Here is a 19503-nt window from a genome sequence, read left to right on the forward strand (position 1 = left end):
GAACTGCTGCATACATTTGATTTGAATCACTAACAGTTTTTTTATTAACCTTAACCCCGAATTGTGTTACACACATTTCTACTTTTCATGTCTTGTATGTGGGATTCTTTCTTTAAAATTGTGTTAACACACACACACACACACACACATAAAATCTGCTATTTTAACTGTTTTCAAGAGTACAGCTCAGTGGCATTAATTATATTTACAGTATTGTGCTACTATCCTTTAGTGTTTTCGTTTCTTGGCTTCTAAAACAAATACCATACAGTGGGTTGGCTTAAGCAACAGGAACTTATTGTCTCTCAGTTTTTATACCAGGAGAAATCTAAAATCCAGGTTTCAGCAAGGCGATGCTTTCTCCCTGAAGACTGGGATTCTGGGGCTGGCTGCTTGTGACATGTGGGGTTCCTTGGCTTTTCTGTCACATGGTAATGTACTCTTCTTTCTCTTCTGGCTTCTAGCTTCTTGTGGCTTCTCTCCTGCCTCGAATTTCCTTTGCTTATGAGGACATTAACCCTATTGGATTAAGGCTCACACTCATGCAATTTGGATACAAGTTAACTAACAGCATTTTCAAAGTTCCTGTTTACAAACTGGTTCACACCTGTAGGACCAGGGATTGAATCTAAACATTCTTTTCGTAGGGGGCATGATTCAAACCCTAATATATAGCAACACTTTATCATCACTTAAAACAGAAACTCTATACCCATTAAGCAGTAAGTTTCCCCTCTCTCTCTGCTCCTGCCCCTCTGCTGCCCTTGGTAATTTCTAATCCATTTTACCTTTCTATAACTTTACTTATTCCAAATATTTCATTTAAGTGGAATCATACCTTACTTGCCCTTTTGTATCTAGCTTATTTTACTTAGCATGCCTTCAACATTCATCTACATTGTAGCATGTATCAAAACCTCATTGATTTTTATGGCTGAATAAAATTCCATTGCCCGTGTATACCACACTGATTTATCCATTCATCTGTTGATGGACATTTGGGTTATTTCCATCTTTTTTGTAGTTGTGAATAGTGCTGTATGAACATCGGTGTGCAAATGTCTATTTGAGTTGCTGCTTTCAGTTCTTTGTGTGGGATGCTTTTTGACCTCCTCGTTACCTTCCAGGAAAGTAGTATCACACTAACCCTTCCATTATGACTAATTCATATCTTAGTTCTGACAAAAGTTTTAGCTTATAAACACCATACATAGGTTAAATAAAACATTTGAAGAGTAGGTTTAAAGATTTGAAATCTTTTCTTCTTGTTTGTGTCATACTCATTTGCAAAGTAAACTCTCTCATCTCCAGACACCAGATGTGAAATACCAATGAACAACTTTCCAGGTAATGGTATTCGGTACCTTGCCCTGGGTATTTCTGATATCTGTGATGAATGAAACTTTTCTGTATTCAGTTCCTCTTCTCATAGTCTGCCTACCTTGGGTCATTTCAGAGATAGCTATTTCTTTGGGGAACTGTACTAGGAGTCAGGGACAAACTAAGATGAGTGAATGGTGAAGGATGCAGACAGACAAAAAGACAATCATTTGGTGCATTGTGATGAGGGCCTTGGTATAAGTGTGGGAGTAGAGAAGAGGGACTGCCCACTACCTGGGGAGAGAGGAGTGGAGTGTTTCTCCAGGGTTTCTGAAGGGTGAAGAAGGAGTTCAGGGAAGAGGAGCTGGGGAGCCATTTCAGGCAAGTAAATAGTGTGAGAAAGAGGTTCAAATTAATTTGTAAGAGGAGGATAAAGGAACAGTCTGGGGGAGAGGTTGCAGCAGGCAGTAATGGGGGATAACGTAGGTAATGGCCAGGTCCTGAGGGGTGTGTTTAGCTCACAGGCCAGTGGTACCATTGCAGATTTTGAAGCAAAAGAGTGGCTGGATCTGATAGACTTGTCAGGTGGAGTTGGAGGCAGCCTGAAGGCTAGATTGGGAGAGGAAGAGGGCAGAGACTAGGAGACCAATGAAAGAGGTGCCTGTTGTCATTTTTATTCAAGTGGCCCCAAGGGGATTTTAGATCTGAGATATTTTTGTAGTTAGGAAAAAAAAAAAAGACATAAAGGTTGAAGATGGGAAAAATGGAAGACGAGCTCCTGCGGATTTCCAGCTCAGGGCTTAGTGATGAGTGGTGCTCTGGAGCCAAGGCAGGAAGGATGCATGGAATCTGAGTGGGCACTGCTGGCCATTTGGGCTTCACTGTGCAAGAGACCAGGTTTCCTGGATTCTCACAATTTAAAAGAGGGATGTAAGTGTTGCTGAGCTATACAAGGAAACACAGGTATTATAGTTTTAATATAGGACTTATCAGTTTTCCTTCTTATATTAAAATAAACCTCAATCCTGAGTTCATTTAGCGTCTGCGTTTCTGCAGGAATATTCATCAGACATTTCAGTTTTTAACTTACTGATACTGGAGAGTTGGTATTTTTAGTTAACTTTGGAATATAGAAGAGGAACCCATTCATTTAACAAATGTTGATTGAGCCAGTCATATTCTATACCCTGATTGCTTAGCAGTGGACAAGACAGGCAAAAATGCCTGCCAGTGTGGAGCTTATGCTCTAATGGAGGAGAAAGACACACACGAAGAATGTATAAATTATATAGTTTACTAGAACGCAGAAGTGCTTTAAGGAGAAATATACTGGGAAATAGGGAGAGGGAGGGTCAAGAAGATGTGATTTTCATAAGAAGTGAAAATAAAACAGCAACATTTTGAAAAAGAACTGTCCTTTTTTATATAGACAGATAACCCTTAGTACACTGTTGGTCTTTGATTACAGACATGTCAAAGTGTGGAGATTGCAGAACATTTTCACATTTCTATCCTGTGTCGTTGGCAGGGGCTAGAAATGGACTTCTGCCCTTTTCCTTTCAGTGTACATTCTAAGGCACTGAGTTTGCAGGTATCACCGGCCCTGCTTGACTCCCCGGGAGGCTGTGGTTTGACATCGAGTTCCTGTGTGCACACCTTTCAGCTGAAAGCCTCTGTGAGCTGCAGTGTTACTGTTTTTATTAGTGGGGGAGCAGGAACAAGAACTTTGGACTTGTAACTTTTCTGCATTATAATCCTGTCCCTATTTATTGGGTACTGTATTAGTTAGGGTTCTCTAAAGAAACAGAATCAACAGGAAACACAAATATAAAATTTACAAAAGTGTCTCACTTAACCGTGGGAACGCAGAGTCCAAAAATCCACAAGGTAGGCTGTGAAGCTGACGATTCCAGTGGAGGGTCTGGACGAACTCCACAGGAGTGGGTCACCGACCAAAGCAGGAAGAGAGCCTGTCTCTTCTGAATCCTCCTTAAAAGGCTTCCAGTGATAGATTAAGCATCACTCATTGCAGAAGACACTCCCCTTGGCTGATTACAAATAAAATCAGCTGTAGATTCTGCTGATGTGATCATGATCTAATTCTATGAAGTGTCCTCATGGCAACAGACAGTCCAGCACTTGCCCAACCAGACAAACAGGTACGACTGCTTGTCCAAGTTGACACATGAACCTGGTCATGACAGGTACCTTCTGTGATGTTGACAACCCACCTAAATCTTGGAGACTATCATTTAAAGATGTCTGTGCAATTGATTTTAACCTTCTTGAGGTCCTAGACTAGGTTCCTTTGCATCTGTGCTACATTTCATGAACTCCATGTGGTTTTCTTGACACACTAGGAGAGGTCACCAGAGTCCCTGACTGATTCAAAGATCCAACCTGAGAGGTTACCATTTGAAAGAGAAAAAATTCTTAGAATTATTTAAATAGAGAATGTGCGTTTTTTCACTTCATAGACTACTTTTGATGAAGTTGTAAAATTCTCCCAGTGAGTTCTTCAAAACTGTTGTGGAAAAAGGAATATGCAAAATGCTACCCCCCCAACCCCCCCAATTCAGGTGATAATAACCATTTCTTAGGGCATGAATGAGATCCTGTTTGGTAGAATGCACTTGTGGGAAGCCTTAGGTGCCTCCTTGTCAGTGCTGTTAACTTGCGGAAAATCTTGATAGCTGAAAGTTGGAAAAGAGGAAAACAGAGTCGGTCAGTACTTCTGCACTTCTTGCATTTAGTTCTCATTTCTGAAGTGATCAGAGTGGCCACACAATGTGTGTGAACCTGATTATTTTTCACTTAACTTTCTTCGGCAGATTTTGGATTCTAATTTTCTTACCCAGGTGGAGAGTGCCGTGCTTGCTTTGCGAGGTACAGTGATGACAAAGGGAAGAGAATATAAAATGGATCACTGGCATTTTAAACAAACATTTAAAAAGTTCAAAATGGCAGCCCAGAAAAAATGTTACAAGCTATTCGTTGTCTTTATCAAAAGGAAATGTTTTACCCAAATAACACATACTATATTTTAAAAGTTCAAATTTCTATGATATGCATAGTGAACTTTTTCTTGATCAAGGAGATAGACTCATTTTTGCAAAGAATGAAAACTACTGGGAAATGGGAAATACAGAAGTTGTTACTTTCTTGTCTTGGAGAGGGCAAAGATTAGATACCACAGCAAAAGGAATAACATTTATGAGTATGGATTGTATCTTAGACAACAAAAGTTATAAACTCTATTGAAATTTGCATGCATTTGTTTTGGAGTGAAGGCTAAAACAAAAGGTTTTACCTTTTTTCCTAATTTAATGCTTAAACCCTCGGGTCAGTCAGTGGGCCAGCATTGATTAAGTTTGTTCTCTGCACTGAGCTTGATAACTGTCTTCTACTAATTTAGGGCCCGACCTAGGGTAAGTGTGTTGAGGTCCTGTCCTCTGCTGTCCACACTGTAGGATGCCCCAGTGATTTATAAAGACTCAAGGGGTGATACAGAGATGGGAAATAGAGTCCCTGAGAGGCACTGGTACAAAAGGTTGACTTCTGAGCAAGTAATTGAAAAATAGGAAAATATAATGAGGCTACCTCTTCTACCTCTGTTGATGACTTTTGGAACAAAGAGAAAAAATTAAGAGTTTTATACTACAACTTGAGTTTTGAGATCTTATTATATATTTCTGAAGAGAGATGATCAGAATTGTAAAACTCAGTGAAGGATCCTCTTGAGAAGGTTAAGCTTTCCTTCTCTACTTTGTTTCCTGAAAACCATGAGAGAAGTAATGAAATAAATGTGGCAATTTCCCCAAACGTTTTCAGTGATACCAGGCAGACTTCATTAGGATTGTGTGTACGTTAATGAGAATATCTTGCTGCCTCTCATAGGCAAATAGTCTTGAGAATTATACTTCTAGTGTGTGATGTATATTTTTTTAAAAAGTGCTTAAACTAATTTAGTTCTGCTTTAAAGTTCTCGTATGCCACTCTTGTGGGGGTGGGGTGGGGTGGGAGGCATGGTGTTAGGAGATTGGTGATGTTTGATTCTCGGGGGTCAGGTACTGACCTTTAGATTGGGATACCATAGAGCATAGAATATAAAAAAGTAGTATAGAGTTGAAGAATATTCCTTTTTTCTTTCAGGGCCTAAAACCCAGTGTGGTTGGTAGTGAAGGGAGAGCTTAGAACGTCAGGGAGGGAAGGAGAGGGGAGCATGAGGGTGAAAATGAGAGCGCTGGGTGAGGAAGAGGGTGAAGATGTAAGGGGGGTGGTTGCTTAAGGCAAGTGAAGCACACCTGTGTGAAAATTTTTCTCCCCAGAGTGAAAAATTAAAACTGAGGAAAGGAAGAAACACATTGGAAGAAAAGGACAAGGCCATCTGTAATATCTTCCATATGGTTAACAAAACTCCCTGACTTTTTCATCAGAGGTCCTGTCAGGAGACAAAATAACTTCATTACATCTCAGACAAAACCAGGCCTCTTACCTTTGGCAGAGCCCTTCAGTCTTGTTTTGAGTGAATGAGTGATGACGTTGGACTTCTGGCCATATGTCAGGAGTCTTGCTGTCTTGTTTTTGTCTAAGCATGTTCCAAACGTTTCTTTCCTAGGTGGTAGAGACAAGCGTGGAGGTCCCATCTTAACGTTTCCGGCCCGCAGCAACCACGACAGAATACGACAGGAGGATCTCAGGAGACTCATTTCATATCTAGCCTGTATTCCTAGGTAAGTTCTGGGTGGTTTGTGGCTTGTCATCTTTGCCCTCCAAGCAGATAAAGTAGTATAAAATTGAAGTTCATGATCTTTCTCTTTATTTCCATTTTGCGAGCATTACTGTCATGTTTAAAACAGTACTGGGTACAGACTTGTTTTGCATGGAGAGCTTTGCCTGTTGAAGGTAGATTTGAAACCCTTATTTGGCTTTATGTTGTGGTTCCTGAGGTAGACATAGACTCGTCATGGATAATTCTGATGCTATTTTGATCATATGTGCATGTCTTCATATATGCTTCAGCCTCTTAAACACATTCTGTGGATTTGTAGCATGAGGTTTGTGGGGCATTGTTTTAGTTTCCTAGGCTTCTGAAAGCAAATGCCATAAAGCGGCTTGGCTTTAACAGTGAGGATTTATTAGCCTACAGTTTTGAGGCTGTGAGAATGTCCAAATCAAGGCAATTTCAAGATGATGTTTTCTTGTCAAAGACCGACTGCTAGCAGTCCTGGGCTTCTCTGCCACATGGCAAGGCATGTAGCAGTGTCTTGCTGATTTCTCTATTTTCTTCGGGGTTTCCTTGCTTTCACCTTCTTGCTTCTATGGCTTTCTTTCTTTCTTTCTGTATTCATTCTGTTTATAAAGGACACCAGTAAGAGGATTAAGACCCATCCTAAATGGAGGGGTCACACCTGAAGTAGCCTCATCAAAGGATTCTACTTACAGTGGGTCCATACCCACAAGAATGGATTAAGTACATGATTTTCTGGGGTAAATACAGTTCCACACCACCATTAGGCATTAAAAATCTTTACCTTCTAATATACCAGGTTATCACAGTTGGAAACCTTAAAATCCGAGACCACTTTTCCAGTTCCTAGATACGTGGATACTGATGACCCACCAGGAACAAGCAGGTTTCATTTTCCAGAGATCCCTGAAATGAATCAGTCAATAGGAATTGGCCTATGCCTCTATATAAGGACTTAGATTCTTTGTTTCTGCTCCAGAAATGCATTCTTCAGGTGTTACTTAGAGAGCAGTTGACAACTTGAGAAGGAAATTTCCCCCCTATATAAGAATGAAATGAAAACTCATTCATCATACAGGGTAGAGTAGATAGTAGCTTTAAGGAAGGAGTTACGCAAGAGGACTGTATCAAATGGTCCATAGCAATGTAATGAATTTTAGCAGTTTGTGCTAAATGTAAGAGATCTGCCCCAGCATGTGGTTCAGCTCACTTCTATACTATTTGGGTTGACCCCAACCAGGGACATCAGCTATGCCCTTTTGTAACACAGCTTCATTGTAGCTGATTAAAAACATGTTCTGGTCTTGATAGTTTGACCTACCGAAGTTCTTGGGTTTTCTGCTAGGGTATCTGTCATGGGAAAACTTGCTTTGTATCATCAGTGACAAAGTAATAGAACCCTCCTTACATGGATGGGAAAGTTTTTTTTCTTGGACTGTTCTGCCGTCAAAATCATGGAGTTGGAAAAAGTTTTAGAAGTAATTTATGCCTATCATTTATAAATAATAATATAGTCACTAGCTACCACTTATTGAGTCCTAAGTATGTCCAAGCACTGTGCTAATAACAGAACGGAGACATACAAAAGATAATGTAAATAAGACAAGCCCATGTCACCCAGAATTGTGTTTTTGTTTTAATAAAATGTTACCACTAAAGTTGAATTTGGTGTTCATCTAGATGATTTATAAATATTTACATAATTGGGATATTTTATATAATTTTGACAGCTTGCTTTCTGGTTTTGAAATCTGTGTTCATTGTAAATAGAAAAAAAATTATGTTTCATTCTATTGATACTACCCAAAAATTGATTCAAGTACATTTTGGATCATCTGGATGACCCACTTTAATAAAAATTGTCATGAAAAATTGTGAGCCAACACAAAAATGAAGAATTGTATAATGAACCCCCAGACACCTGTCATCCAGTGTCAACATTTATCAAATTTTGCCAGTGTTGCTTTTCTCTAATTTTTTCTCCCAGATCATTTTATGAGAAATGCCAAGCATCATATCCTTTCATGCGTGAATACTTCCGTGTGTAGGATGACTCTTGTACTACTGAATTACGCAGTTCATTTCATTGCTGTTACTTTTTTTGTTGTTGATTAAAGATTTTTATTACCATGAAAATTCTAAGTATAACTTCATCCTATGTTTAAGAAAACCCATCAGCATAACGTCCAAAGTATTTTCAGTCCTTCCTTTTTCTCCCCAAAGAGCTACTGAAAATTATCCAGAAAGTATTTGTAGTAAATAGTATTGCTTGATTTAAAAATTCTTTTCCAAGGAAAAGTTCAAAAGGTGTTATGTGCATATTCAAGCAACACTAGAAAAATCTGACATTTTCCACTCTCATTCCTGTAATTAATGAGTTAGTCTGGCTTGCCCACATGTTAAATTATGAAACTATACTGTGTAAAATGCACCTGTTACATTTCAAAAGAAGTTAAAGCCTTATTTATTTACTAGCACTGTTAAAAACATTATACAAACATTGACGTGGCAAGTAATTATAATGCAAGCTTTTTTCATGGCAATACAGATTTATTGAACTACTGATAGTAAATTCTACAAAATTATACCACTTTAATTAACGCTTTTAGTTAACAATTGGCCACTTCAAAGTAGTTGTAACGTTATGTTGGTCATTTTAAATATTGTGGCTCCCTCTTGGGTAGACACACAATCTTTTCACCCAAATGTTAATGCATACAAAACAACAAGGCGTTGTTAAATAAAACAGATACACTTACTGCAGCTTAGACCTTGTGACCAATTGCACGTGATTTAAATTACTTCCCACATACATATCCATGTCTGCTGTTTGACATCTCAACCAAAACACTACATATGTGAAACAGTCACCAAGAAGCAAAGATACTAAACCTATATATTTAATTTTGCAAATACATTTATTCATGAGCAAACAAATGATTCACAGTGAGAATCTACAGCTACAGAAGCGTGAAAATGATGTACAGAAATAGTTAAATCATTAAAAAATTATTTGAAAATACATTCTTCTTGTTGTAGACCCCACTGTATACAAAACTGTCAACAAGAAAGGAAACATATAATAAGAGATTTGGAAAGTCTGGACTTCCCAACAGATAGTAAAGGTGGGACTGTATGACATTTTACTGAAAGGACTATCATATTTTAAGGACAAGAGCACTATCTCCAAGATCACTTCTCCAGAGGTTTTTCAAAAGTTAAAAAAAAATCTATATAGCTGCGGTAATCAAAATGCTTATTTTGTACAATAATACTGACCTTGAATTTCTTAAAAAAAATTACTATAAGCTACAAGTATCAAAGAGGTGAAATTATCTGAAGTAATCTATATAGGAGCTCTTTGGACTTTTTCTTAAGCTAAAATAGTGGTTCTTTTAGGATTTATATTATTGTATTCCCCAATACAAAGTTTTTGGGGTATGTTAAAGTATACAGTACACCGTTTTCATATGTGTGCAACACAGGGGATGAAGAATGTCTCTTAAGTAGTAATACTGGATATAGCCTTTGGTTTTACTGGTGGCATACTTTAGGACTATCATGTAAGTAAAAATCTCTCGTGATACTGAAAATTGATTAGAGTGTGCAAACTGATGTAGTAACTTTCATCCGCCTCTTAGAGGGTACTACCACAGGAAAGTCCATTTAATATAACAGAGTTGGAATGCCAGCATTGCTGAATTGGGCAGCAGTTCTTCAAAGCTGGCTCAGAGCCACAGAGCATTTAGTATATTAAAGAGGCTGACATGATGTTTTGCGAGCCTTCCCAGGAAGTGGAGTTTTTCTGTTAATATGCCATACTAGGTTATAAAAGATCTCATTAACATTATTTTTGATTTTGCAGAAGATTCTAAGAATGCACAGCTGTGCCATCGTCTTGCTAGATTTTGACCTTTCTCTTTTCTTTCGTACAACTCTTTCATCCTCCAAGTCACATATATTACCAACCAGAATCATTGGAACATCAGTGTCTTTTACTTAAAGAATCTATTCTCTCAGATCCTGTAAATCATGAAATGTGGACTGGGCTGCAGTGGAATAAGCCAGTGCAAACTCTTGTCCATTGTTCATGTGCAAATCCCTCATTGCTGTAAATTGTCCAATTCCTGCAATACAGGATTTCAAGCACACCCTGTTGTGCATTTACTTCAGCTTGTTTTTTATAAGAATCTTCTACTGGAGAATATTTTTCAATAAAAATTCCTTGAACAAACTGCATGGTCAAAGCAGACTTTCCAGCACTTCCTGAGCCAAGAACAAGTAAATTTATACTGACGCATGGTAAGAAGTTGTCAAAATCTTGTCCCTCTCGCCGGGTTTCGTACAGCTAGCATCTCATGCCTCATGCTCCTTCTAGGTCGCTGCTCCCTGTGCCATGACTGTCCTGCTGCTGGTGTTCTGGTTGGTTCACAACCAACCCTGAGCCAGGCTTGGCAGTGTATTTTTTTTTTCCCCCATTTTTCAAACTTTTTTTTATTGTATAATACATATACAAAGCAAAAGAGAAAAAAACGATAATTTTCAAAGCACTCTTGAACAAGTGGTTACAGGACAAATCCCAGAGTTTGTCATAGGCTACCATACCATCATCTTGGGTTTTTTCTTGTAGTTGCTCTAGAACATTGGAGGCTTGAAGGAATATATATATATATATTTTTTTTTATCATCACAATCGACTTTTTTATGTGTGAAAAATAACATATTTGTTGTAGAACAAATTTCAGAGTTTGGTATGGGTTACAGTTCCACAATTTCAGATTTTTATTTCCAGCTACTCTAAGATATTGGAGACTAAAAGAAATATCAATATAATGCTTCATCACTCATACTCATCTGTTAAACCCTACCTTCTCTGTATAATTTCACCATCATCTTTGATCTTTCTCCCACTCTTTAGGGGCATTTGGGTTATGCCTGTAGCTTTTTCACGTTGGAAGGGTCTTGTTGATAATATGATATAGGGGGATGGAACTAGTTCTAGAGAGGCTGGCCCCTCTGCATTTCAGTACTTATCTGGCCCAGGGACCCATCCGGAGATTGTAGGTTTCTGGAAAGTTGCCCTACTGCATGGAACCTTTGTAAAATCTTATATAATTGCCCTAGGTGTTCTTTAGGATTGGCAGGAATGGTTTTGGTTGGGGTTTGACAGGCTGTGATAGGTAGCAATGTCTAACCTGGAGCTTGCACAGAGTGACCTCCAGAGTAGCCTTTTGACTCTATTTGAACTCTCTCGGCCACTGATACCTTACTTGTTACAGTTCTTTTCCCCCTTTTGGTCAGAATGACACTGTCTATCTCACGGTGCCAAGGCAAATATTCATTCCTGAGAGTCACCCAGTGGTGTCATCTTGATGTCAGGCATGCAGCCTCACACTCCCTACATTTGCTGTTATTGTATTTGCATCTTCAGGAGTCAGGAAATGCCATTTTGCTTGTCCTTGGTTAATGAGCAAACTGGAGAGGTGGCATTAACATGTAAATGATGCATTTGTCAAGTGATAACAGAGAAAGATTTCAAGTGGTGCAGGTGGAGGGAAGCGGGCACAGATTGAGTCCCTTTTGCCCACATGGGGTCCTGTAGACAGAGAAAGCAAAAGAGCCAGCACTGCCTCTAGGGAGTGCTTAGTAATGGAATGCTGGTTGGTTTTAGCTAAATAATAGGACCGATAAACATCTTCTAAAAAATAGAAAACTAGTATATTTTTGGACTTCTAGATCTGCTTGCATCTGATTTGTTTGTCTGATTACTCAGTGTTACAGTTTTAGAGTGGCATAAACACAAGGAGTTTCTACATGTATATATGGCCTGGTGGTGTGTGAGACCTTTTTCCCTGTCCATTACTCTCGACATCCTTCAGAGATGTGAAGGTCGCGGTTCTACTGGCCAGTGGCTGGACTACCCTTTCCCATATATACCAAAGCGGGCCATCAGGGAAAGCCTGGGCATCAGCACCTGACCAGCTGTGACCTGGGGGTAGCTACTTGATTACTTTTATCGGTTTTCTGATCTATAAAACATAAATAATAACCTGTCCTTCCTGGGATCAAAGTGAGTACTGAATAAATTTATGTACCTGCCTAGCACAGTGCCTGATGGGCAGTGGCTGCTGTGTAGAAAATATAATTTCTATATCATAGAAATACTATAATATAATAATCACCATCTTTCATACTCGCTGTTTATTTCCCTTTTCTTATTTTCCTTTTGACATGTGCTCCAGTGCCTGATCATCCTGTGAGTTTTCTTCTGCATGCTTCTCCTGTAGATTGCCTACATTCCTCTTTAGATGTGTCCATCAGAATTGAACAGAAATGTGGCCTGAGTAGCTCTGAGTAGTTTGAATGTTGTTACTAGTGCTGCCTTCTCTTCCACTTTTCATTTAAACAATTGAAATAATAGAATAATTGTGTAAATTTGATTTGTAATGAAACTTTCCATTAAATGTGTGTAGGAGAAGCAAGTAGTAGTAGAACGTCTTGCTGGTGTAACTGGAATCCAGCCTTCCATTCTGTGATGAGGAGAGTGCTAATCTTGGTGCACCCCCTGGGTGCTTTTGTGTTGTCCTCATTGCCTGCGGTATTCTTTATTCTAACTATACACTAAGATTTGTGCCTTCTTTAGAATGATATATAGTGGCTGGACAGATAAGCCATGCAGATTCTCCTTTGTCACTAATGATATAAGGTGAAGATTTATAACTGAATATTTAAAACGAAAGCTATTTTCTTCATCCAGGAACTAAAGGTAGAGTTTCTCTTATTTGAGAACTGCATTGAGGACTTCTGTATTATCTATTTTCTTTATATTGCTGATGAATAAGCCACTTGCCAAGAGCAATGTTTCAGAGGCTGAGAGATGCCTGGAGGCCCCTCTGGAGGCAGCTGGGCATGTTCCTGAGCTGCTCATAAATTGAAGCCAGGTTTGGGGATGTTTGCAACTCATTGCTCTCTTACTGATGATGGGCATTTAACTTCATCAAAACCAGTGTATGAAAAGGATAGGCATTCCCAGCCCAGTCCTTGCACAGTTCTCATTACCTGGGAAGTCACTGGGCAATAACAGTCAGACCATGGAGGAAGGCGAATAGTTAATCCTTCTGCAGATCCTGCAAGTTCGTGGCACCTTTCCATTCTTTTCTCAAACAGGTTCTTATGTTGTTAAGCCTTGGATTATTCAGGATTCCTTTTAAGCCCTCTTCAAGTGGAGGGACTCTAGTTTTTTGTGCATATAGTATAAGCTTATATTAGGAGAAAGGCAGGCTGCAAGAGCATTTATTGAAATGGTGAAAGCTAGTGCTTACCAGTGCCCTCCACTAAGCCCCAGTGAGCAAAACCAACTCTGGCATGTTTCACGGGGTTCCTGCCTTGTGCCTTTGGTGCTTGGATGTGTGGATCTCGAGTGGAAGTCTGTTTCAGCAGGGCCCAGGCCTTCTCTACAGAGTGCTGGCATGCAGCACCCCATCGCCCCCACTGAAGTTGCACCCTGGGGCCTGGAATCTGTACTGAATGGAGTAGTGCAGAATTGCCAATACCAGTAAAGCCCAAGGAGGGTCCAGCATGCTTTAGTTTATTATTTTAGATGTTTCTGGTTGCCCCTTTAGCCTCGGGGTTTTGTGAAGGAGTCCAGAAAGCAAACTGATGTTTCTGCTGTGATATTGCCTGGATTGTGGCCCCAGATCCATTTGTGTGGGGAGGAGAAGGGCTAGCTGGAGGAGGGTGGGAGTGTATGCGACTGGCTTACATTTATATCCCTGCAAGAGGAGTCAACGGGAGCCAAGTGGGCCATCCCTGAGAAAGTCTCAGCTTTAGGATCAGGAGGTGGGCTGCGGGGCCCATCTGTGCTTCTCTTCCTAGCTTTAAACCCTGTCTTCCCATGACCAAGAGCAGCCATCAGGCCAATTCTTCCACCATAGACGTCTTTAGGAGAGTTCTGTGCAAGCCCTCTTGTTCCAGCATAGGTGTCATCCGAACGCTACACTTGGAGTGTCAGCTACTTTGGTGGTGCGAGTCAAGGTAAGGAATAAAATGGATGTGAGAGAAAGGGGAAGGGAGCGAGCCTGTGCAAAAGGGAGCTTAAAGCTGGCTTTAATTTTGACTTTAAATTTTGGGGGGCTTTTTAACATGACCTAGAGATAGTGATTCATGTTTTGGATTTTTAATTTTGACTGTTTCTCTGGGCAGCTACCTGAGGCAGAAAGGCTGTCCGTGCTCTTCCTCATAGATTCAGGCTGAGTGGAGATCTGAACTTTTCATGAGGACTCATGAAGTCTGAGGTGTATTTCCACATACTTCCTGGGCGCCAGCATTGCCAGCAAGTGGGGTTGTTGGAGAGAGTCGTGCATGTACACGAGAGGGTGGAGCTGTCACCAGCTGAGCTTGTGCTTCCTGACCCATGTTTATGAACACTGCAGTTCTTGTTGTTTCTGCTCTACAGAAGTGCTTTATGCATACTTCCCATTTCATCACACAGATCATTGAGAAGACATCCACCTAGGGTCTGATAGTTAATAATTGTTAATTGCTTTATCAAGGGCATTCACTGACTTTTCTTTTCTTTTCTTTTTTTTAATAACTGCACAAATGTGTAGGTGAAGGATGTGCTGACTTCTAACACTGACTCGATTTGAACTCGAAATCAGCAGTGGCAGTTGAGTGACTGAGGCACATAAAGTCTTAGTGTTATTATGAAAATAGCTTTACCTTGCAGATCTCCAAAAGTGTGCCAAGGACACCCAGGGTATCTATGGTGCACACTCTTGAAAACCACTGAGGTACCTTAAGGGCCAGGGATAAGTTAAAGGAAACAAAATGGGGCATCACAAAGCTTTCACCATTGGCAGCCTTATTGGTGAGGGTCATTTTCAGCTAGCGCTCATCTCATGACTCATCCCAACAAGGCTTGGCACTCCATGGGGACCAGGGTGCTCTCAGGGAGTTGGTACCCATTTAGGGCTCACTAATGGACCTTTGCCTATAATATGTGCTGAGCATATGGAATCAGTGAATACACAAAAGATCAGTGAAATGCAAAGTGTGGCTATTTTAGTTTGCTAAAGCTCCTGGAATGCAATATACCAGAAATGGGTTGGCTATTACAAAGAGGATTTATTAAGTTACAAGTTTACAGTTCCAAGGCCATAAAAATGTCCAAACTAAGGCATCCAAAGAAAGACACTTTGACTCCAAAGAAAAGTTTGATGGCATTTGGGGCTTCTCTGACACATGGAAAGGTACATGGTGTCATCTGCTGGCTTTCTCTCCTGGCTTCTTTTTCAAATGGCTTCCCTGGGGCATTTTCTTTCTGCATCTCCAAATGTGTTTGTGTCAGCTCTGAGCTCTTTCTAAAGTGATTCCCTTGTAATTGAAAGATCCCACTCTCAGCAATAGGTCTGCCCTCACAGGATTGGATTAGGAAAAAGAATATGGCTTTTCTGGGATACATAACAGTTTCAAACCAGCACAATGGCCATTGTTTTTCTCCTTATGAGTAGACAGGACATAAAACCAGAAATATAAAATGAATATTTTAAAGGTTTTTGGAGTTGAGACCTATTTCAAAACATCCTTGTTCCTTGATGCACACATAGTCAGATTCTGATCTGTCATGATACAAGGGGAGTGGTGAGAAAGAGTTTAGCTGCACAGGTAAGATATAACCTCTTTTTGCTAGTAATTTCAGCCATTTCCTTCAGGAGATCTCTCTGGCTTCCCACCTGAGCCTGCACAGGGTCCCTCTGACATCAGGCAGGAGCAAGGAAGCAGAGTCCGCCCCTAATAGGATTCTGATGAGAGTTGCATATTTCCAACTTGTTTTTTCTTTCTCTCTAGTGAAGAAGTCTGCAAGCGAGGCTTCACGGTGATTGTGGACATGCGTGGGTCCAAGTGGGACTCCATTAAACCTCTGCTGAAGATACTGCAAGAGTCCTTTCCCTGTTGCATTCATGTTGCACTGATAATCAAACCAGACAACTTCTGGCAGAAACAGAGGACTAATTTTGGCAGTTCCAAATTTGAATTTGAGGTAACTTCACCTGTGTAACCATATCGACTGAGCCTGTAGGGGTGGTTTATTAAAAGCTGACATTTTCTCATTTTAGGCTGATACTAGATTTTTCAAACCATGCCTTAAACAGAGACTGCACAGCTTATGTACATATAATATCTAAAATTAGCTATTGCCTGTAATAGTGTTACATTTGTTATTGTGTTATCTGAGTGGATTATTTTACTCAAGGAGGGTTTAGGTTTAATTCTAAATGGCTTTTGGGTAGGGAAATGGTTAGGTGTGCATTTGACTTAAGAAAAGAAGTTTGTTGCCTTTTCCTTCATGTGATCAACCCACCTCACCCTTCAGCACAAATGCCTTTATATGGCCTCAGGTGAGCATTATTGTCATTTCAGCTTTGGTGACATGGGACTGTTAGGAAAAAGGCCCAAGCTTCAGATTTCCTGAGGAATAAATAAGAAAGAGCTGGTGTTTTTATCCTGGCACTGATAATGAATGGAGAAGGTAGTCTACCATGTCATATATTAAGACTCATTTATGGAATTGGAAATATTCTGTAAAAGTTTGCAGTGTCCTGAATTCAGTCAGACTCATATGGCCACTGTCTTTGAGACAGGAATATAAAACAAACCTCTACCTGCTAATTTACTTTTTTTTTTTTTTTTTTTTTTTAAAGAGAAAGGGAGGAAGGGAAGGAAAGACAGAGAGAAGGAAGGAAGGATGGAAGGAAGGAACGGAGGAAGAAAGGGAAACATCTTTAAACATTTTCTTGTTTTATTGTATTTTGTTTGTTTGTTTGTTTTTTACATGGGCTGGGGCCGGGAATCGAACCGAGGTCCTCCGGCATGGCAGGCAAGCACTTTGCCCGCTGAGCCACCGCGGCCCACCCTACTTTTGTTTTCTATATAACCTCTTCTCCTTAAGCTATAAGGTCTGACAAAGGCTTTTGATGCAATAAGTTTAATGAAATGATTAAAGGTATGAAGTATTCTGGCCAGCTTGAAATTTGATCCATGCCAAATTCTGCAAAAAGATTTGAATATTTTATCAATTACCGTAATTTTTGGTCAAATTAATTGCTTCTTTCACCTTTGCCCTTGTAACCATTAGGTGTCAGTGGATATATACATGTATTTTAAGGTATACAAGTAATATTAAAAACATTAACCAATGTTAAAAGTGTACTTTATGTTACATTTTACACTTTTCAAGGTGTTCTCACATGTGTAATACTTGGATCTTAAATCTCTTTTAATGGTACTGATTTCCCAATCTGAAATCTAAATTTCGTTTTAATTTGAAGCTGCACTCAAGAGGTTCAGGGGAAATATGAAATCAGGAAGTCTTTATTTTCAAACAAATTAAAGTGTGATTTTTGGAGGACAATTTATTGGGTCTTGGTTGTTTTCTTAAGGCAGAATTGAAGTATATTATCTTTATATACTTTTTAAAGCAAAAATAATGGTTTGGTAATATAGTTCATACAAGTTTTCACTAGTTTCACTGTGCTCTTTTCCTGTGGGCTTTTGAAGTTACCTAAAAATACCAGTTTTTCTAGTGAATCTGTTGTCTCCACATCTTTGCTAGCCTCTTTCTCTGAGTGTTTGCCTCCATGGATATTATCTGTGCAGAAGACAGGAGTCAACCTACAGTAACATTGTAGACAAAGTGCTGGTTTAGAAGGGGCCTCCTTTCCTAGCTCAGCTGCCTTTTGCTGCTGTTTATGCCAGCCAATATAGAGATCCCAGTTCTGGGTTTCCCTGAGGCTGGATGTGAAAGAGGAGGGGCTACACCTGCTTTCTCTGTCTTATCTTTCCATGAGCTGTGTTCTAGGCCACAGAGCTTTTTCTTTTACCTTTGTGTTTGTTTTTATTCACCCCACCAACTTGCAGGATGATACTAACGTTAATTCTTCTTTGTGTCTATCTAGATGGGGTGAGTTTTCGATTTCTTGCTAAGATTGTAATTTACTAAAGCAGTGGTACTGACAGACTGGAGCTAGTGCTGATATTTTATGTAAAACACTTGTACTACTCAGAATAGCAGCAGATTATTAAAATGAATTTACAGTTCTTCTGTCTTTAGCTTTGTGAAAAGATCCTTACCAGCTTCCTTGCGTATTTTCTCAAGTTTTAAAAAGTCATTCATTCCCTGACACCTGTTGATGTGAAGTGGAAACCAGCCAAGACCATGATGAGGGAGGTGGGTTGAAGCAGCAGGCAAATGAATATCCTCCCAGCAAGGTGGCACTTAAAAAGGTTTTTGAAGCCCATGAGCAAAGCATTAGCTTGATAACAGGTTGGGAACCTGTTGTCCAAGTGAGACCTTAGAGTAATTGATGAAAGTGAAATTTTTGAGTCGTCTGCTCTGTATGTGTAGTTTAACACATTTCCTTGTTAAATGTTGGTAAGAAAGTGGGTTAATTTCCACATTCTTGGAAAGAAATCTAATTTCTTTTGCTCTCATGAAATACACATGATACTAGAATTTTCGGTGTTCTAACTAACGTGTATATTGCACTAATGGATTTAGCTTTCACTGACTATACTGAGAATGCTTCTTTCATCTACATTTTTTTATGGGGCCTGAACAAGGTTTGTCAGATTTTCTGTGAATAGACCATACTTGCTTTTTAAGTTTTCAAATCTGGAAGCATTTCAAATTGCATTAATTTAAGACTGTATAAATTTGGTTCATCTTCTTATGCATGATTTTTTTCCCTCCCTTTAAGACAAATATGGTCTCTCTAGAAGGCCTTACCAAAGTAGTTGATCCTTCTCAGTTAACTCCTGAGTTCGATGGCTGCCTGGAATACAACCATGAGGAGTGGATTGAGATCCGAGTTGCTTTTGAAGACTACATCAGCAGTGCCACCCACATGCTGTCTCGGCTGGAGGAGCTTCAGGACATCCTTGCTAAGAAGGAGTTGCCTCAGGATTTAGAGGGGGCTCGGAATATGATAGAGGAACATTCCCAGCTAAAGAAGAAGGTGATCAAGGCCCCCATCGAGGACTTGGATTTAGAGGGACAGAAGCTGCTTCAGAGGATCCAGAGCAGTGATAGCTTCCCCAAAAAGAACTCTGGGTCGGGCAATGCTGACCTGCAGACCCTCCTGCCCAAGGTGTCCAGCATGTTGGATAGGCTGCACTCCACTCGGCAACATCTGCACCAGATGTGGCACGTGAGGAAGCTGAAACTGGACCAGTGCTTTCAACTGAGGTTGTTCGAACAGGATGCTGAGAAGGTAAAAGCAGGGCAAGATGCATGCTGAAATGAGAAGCCGAGGGTTGCTTCCTGGGTCATCGGGTCTGGGTAGCCAAGGCTGACCAGGTCAGGTGAAATGAAAATGTTAAAAGGCTGAAGGACGGTAAGTCTACACTCTTACAGACCAGCAAGTGCCAAGTCA

At 40.0% G+C, this 19503-nt stretch overlaps 1 protein-coding gene across 3 annotated transcripts in view; it reads left to right on the top strand.

Annotated features, from left to right (window-relative positions):
- TRIO (trio Rho guanine nucleotide exchange factor) overlaps positions 1–19503 on the top strand; it is a 466986-nt gene that overhangs the window by 188256 nt on the left and 259227 nt on the right. For all 3 annotated transcript variants that reach the window (XM_077116861.1, XM_077116863.1, XM_077116862.1), the window contains exons 3-5: positions 5939–6053; positions 15920–16112; positions 18829–19341. In XM_077116861.1, the coding sequence (XP_076972976.1) occupies positions 5939–6053; positions 15920–16112; positions 18829–19341 (821 nt within the window). The remainder of the gene's footprint in view (positions 1–5938; positions 6054–15919; positions 16113–18828; positions 19342–19503) is intronic.

The sequence above is a fragment of the Tamandua tetradactyla genome, chromosome 9 (assembly GCF_023851605.1).
Source record: "Tamandua tetradactyla isolate mTamTet1 chromosome 9, mTamTet1.pri, whole genome shotgun sequence".
NCBI classification, from domain to species: Eukaryota; Metazoa; Chordata; class Mammalia; order Pilosa; family Myrmecophagidae; genus Tamandua; species Tamandua tetradactyla.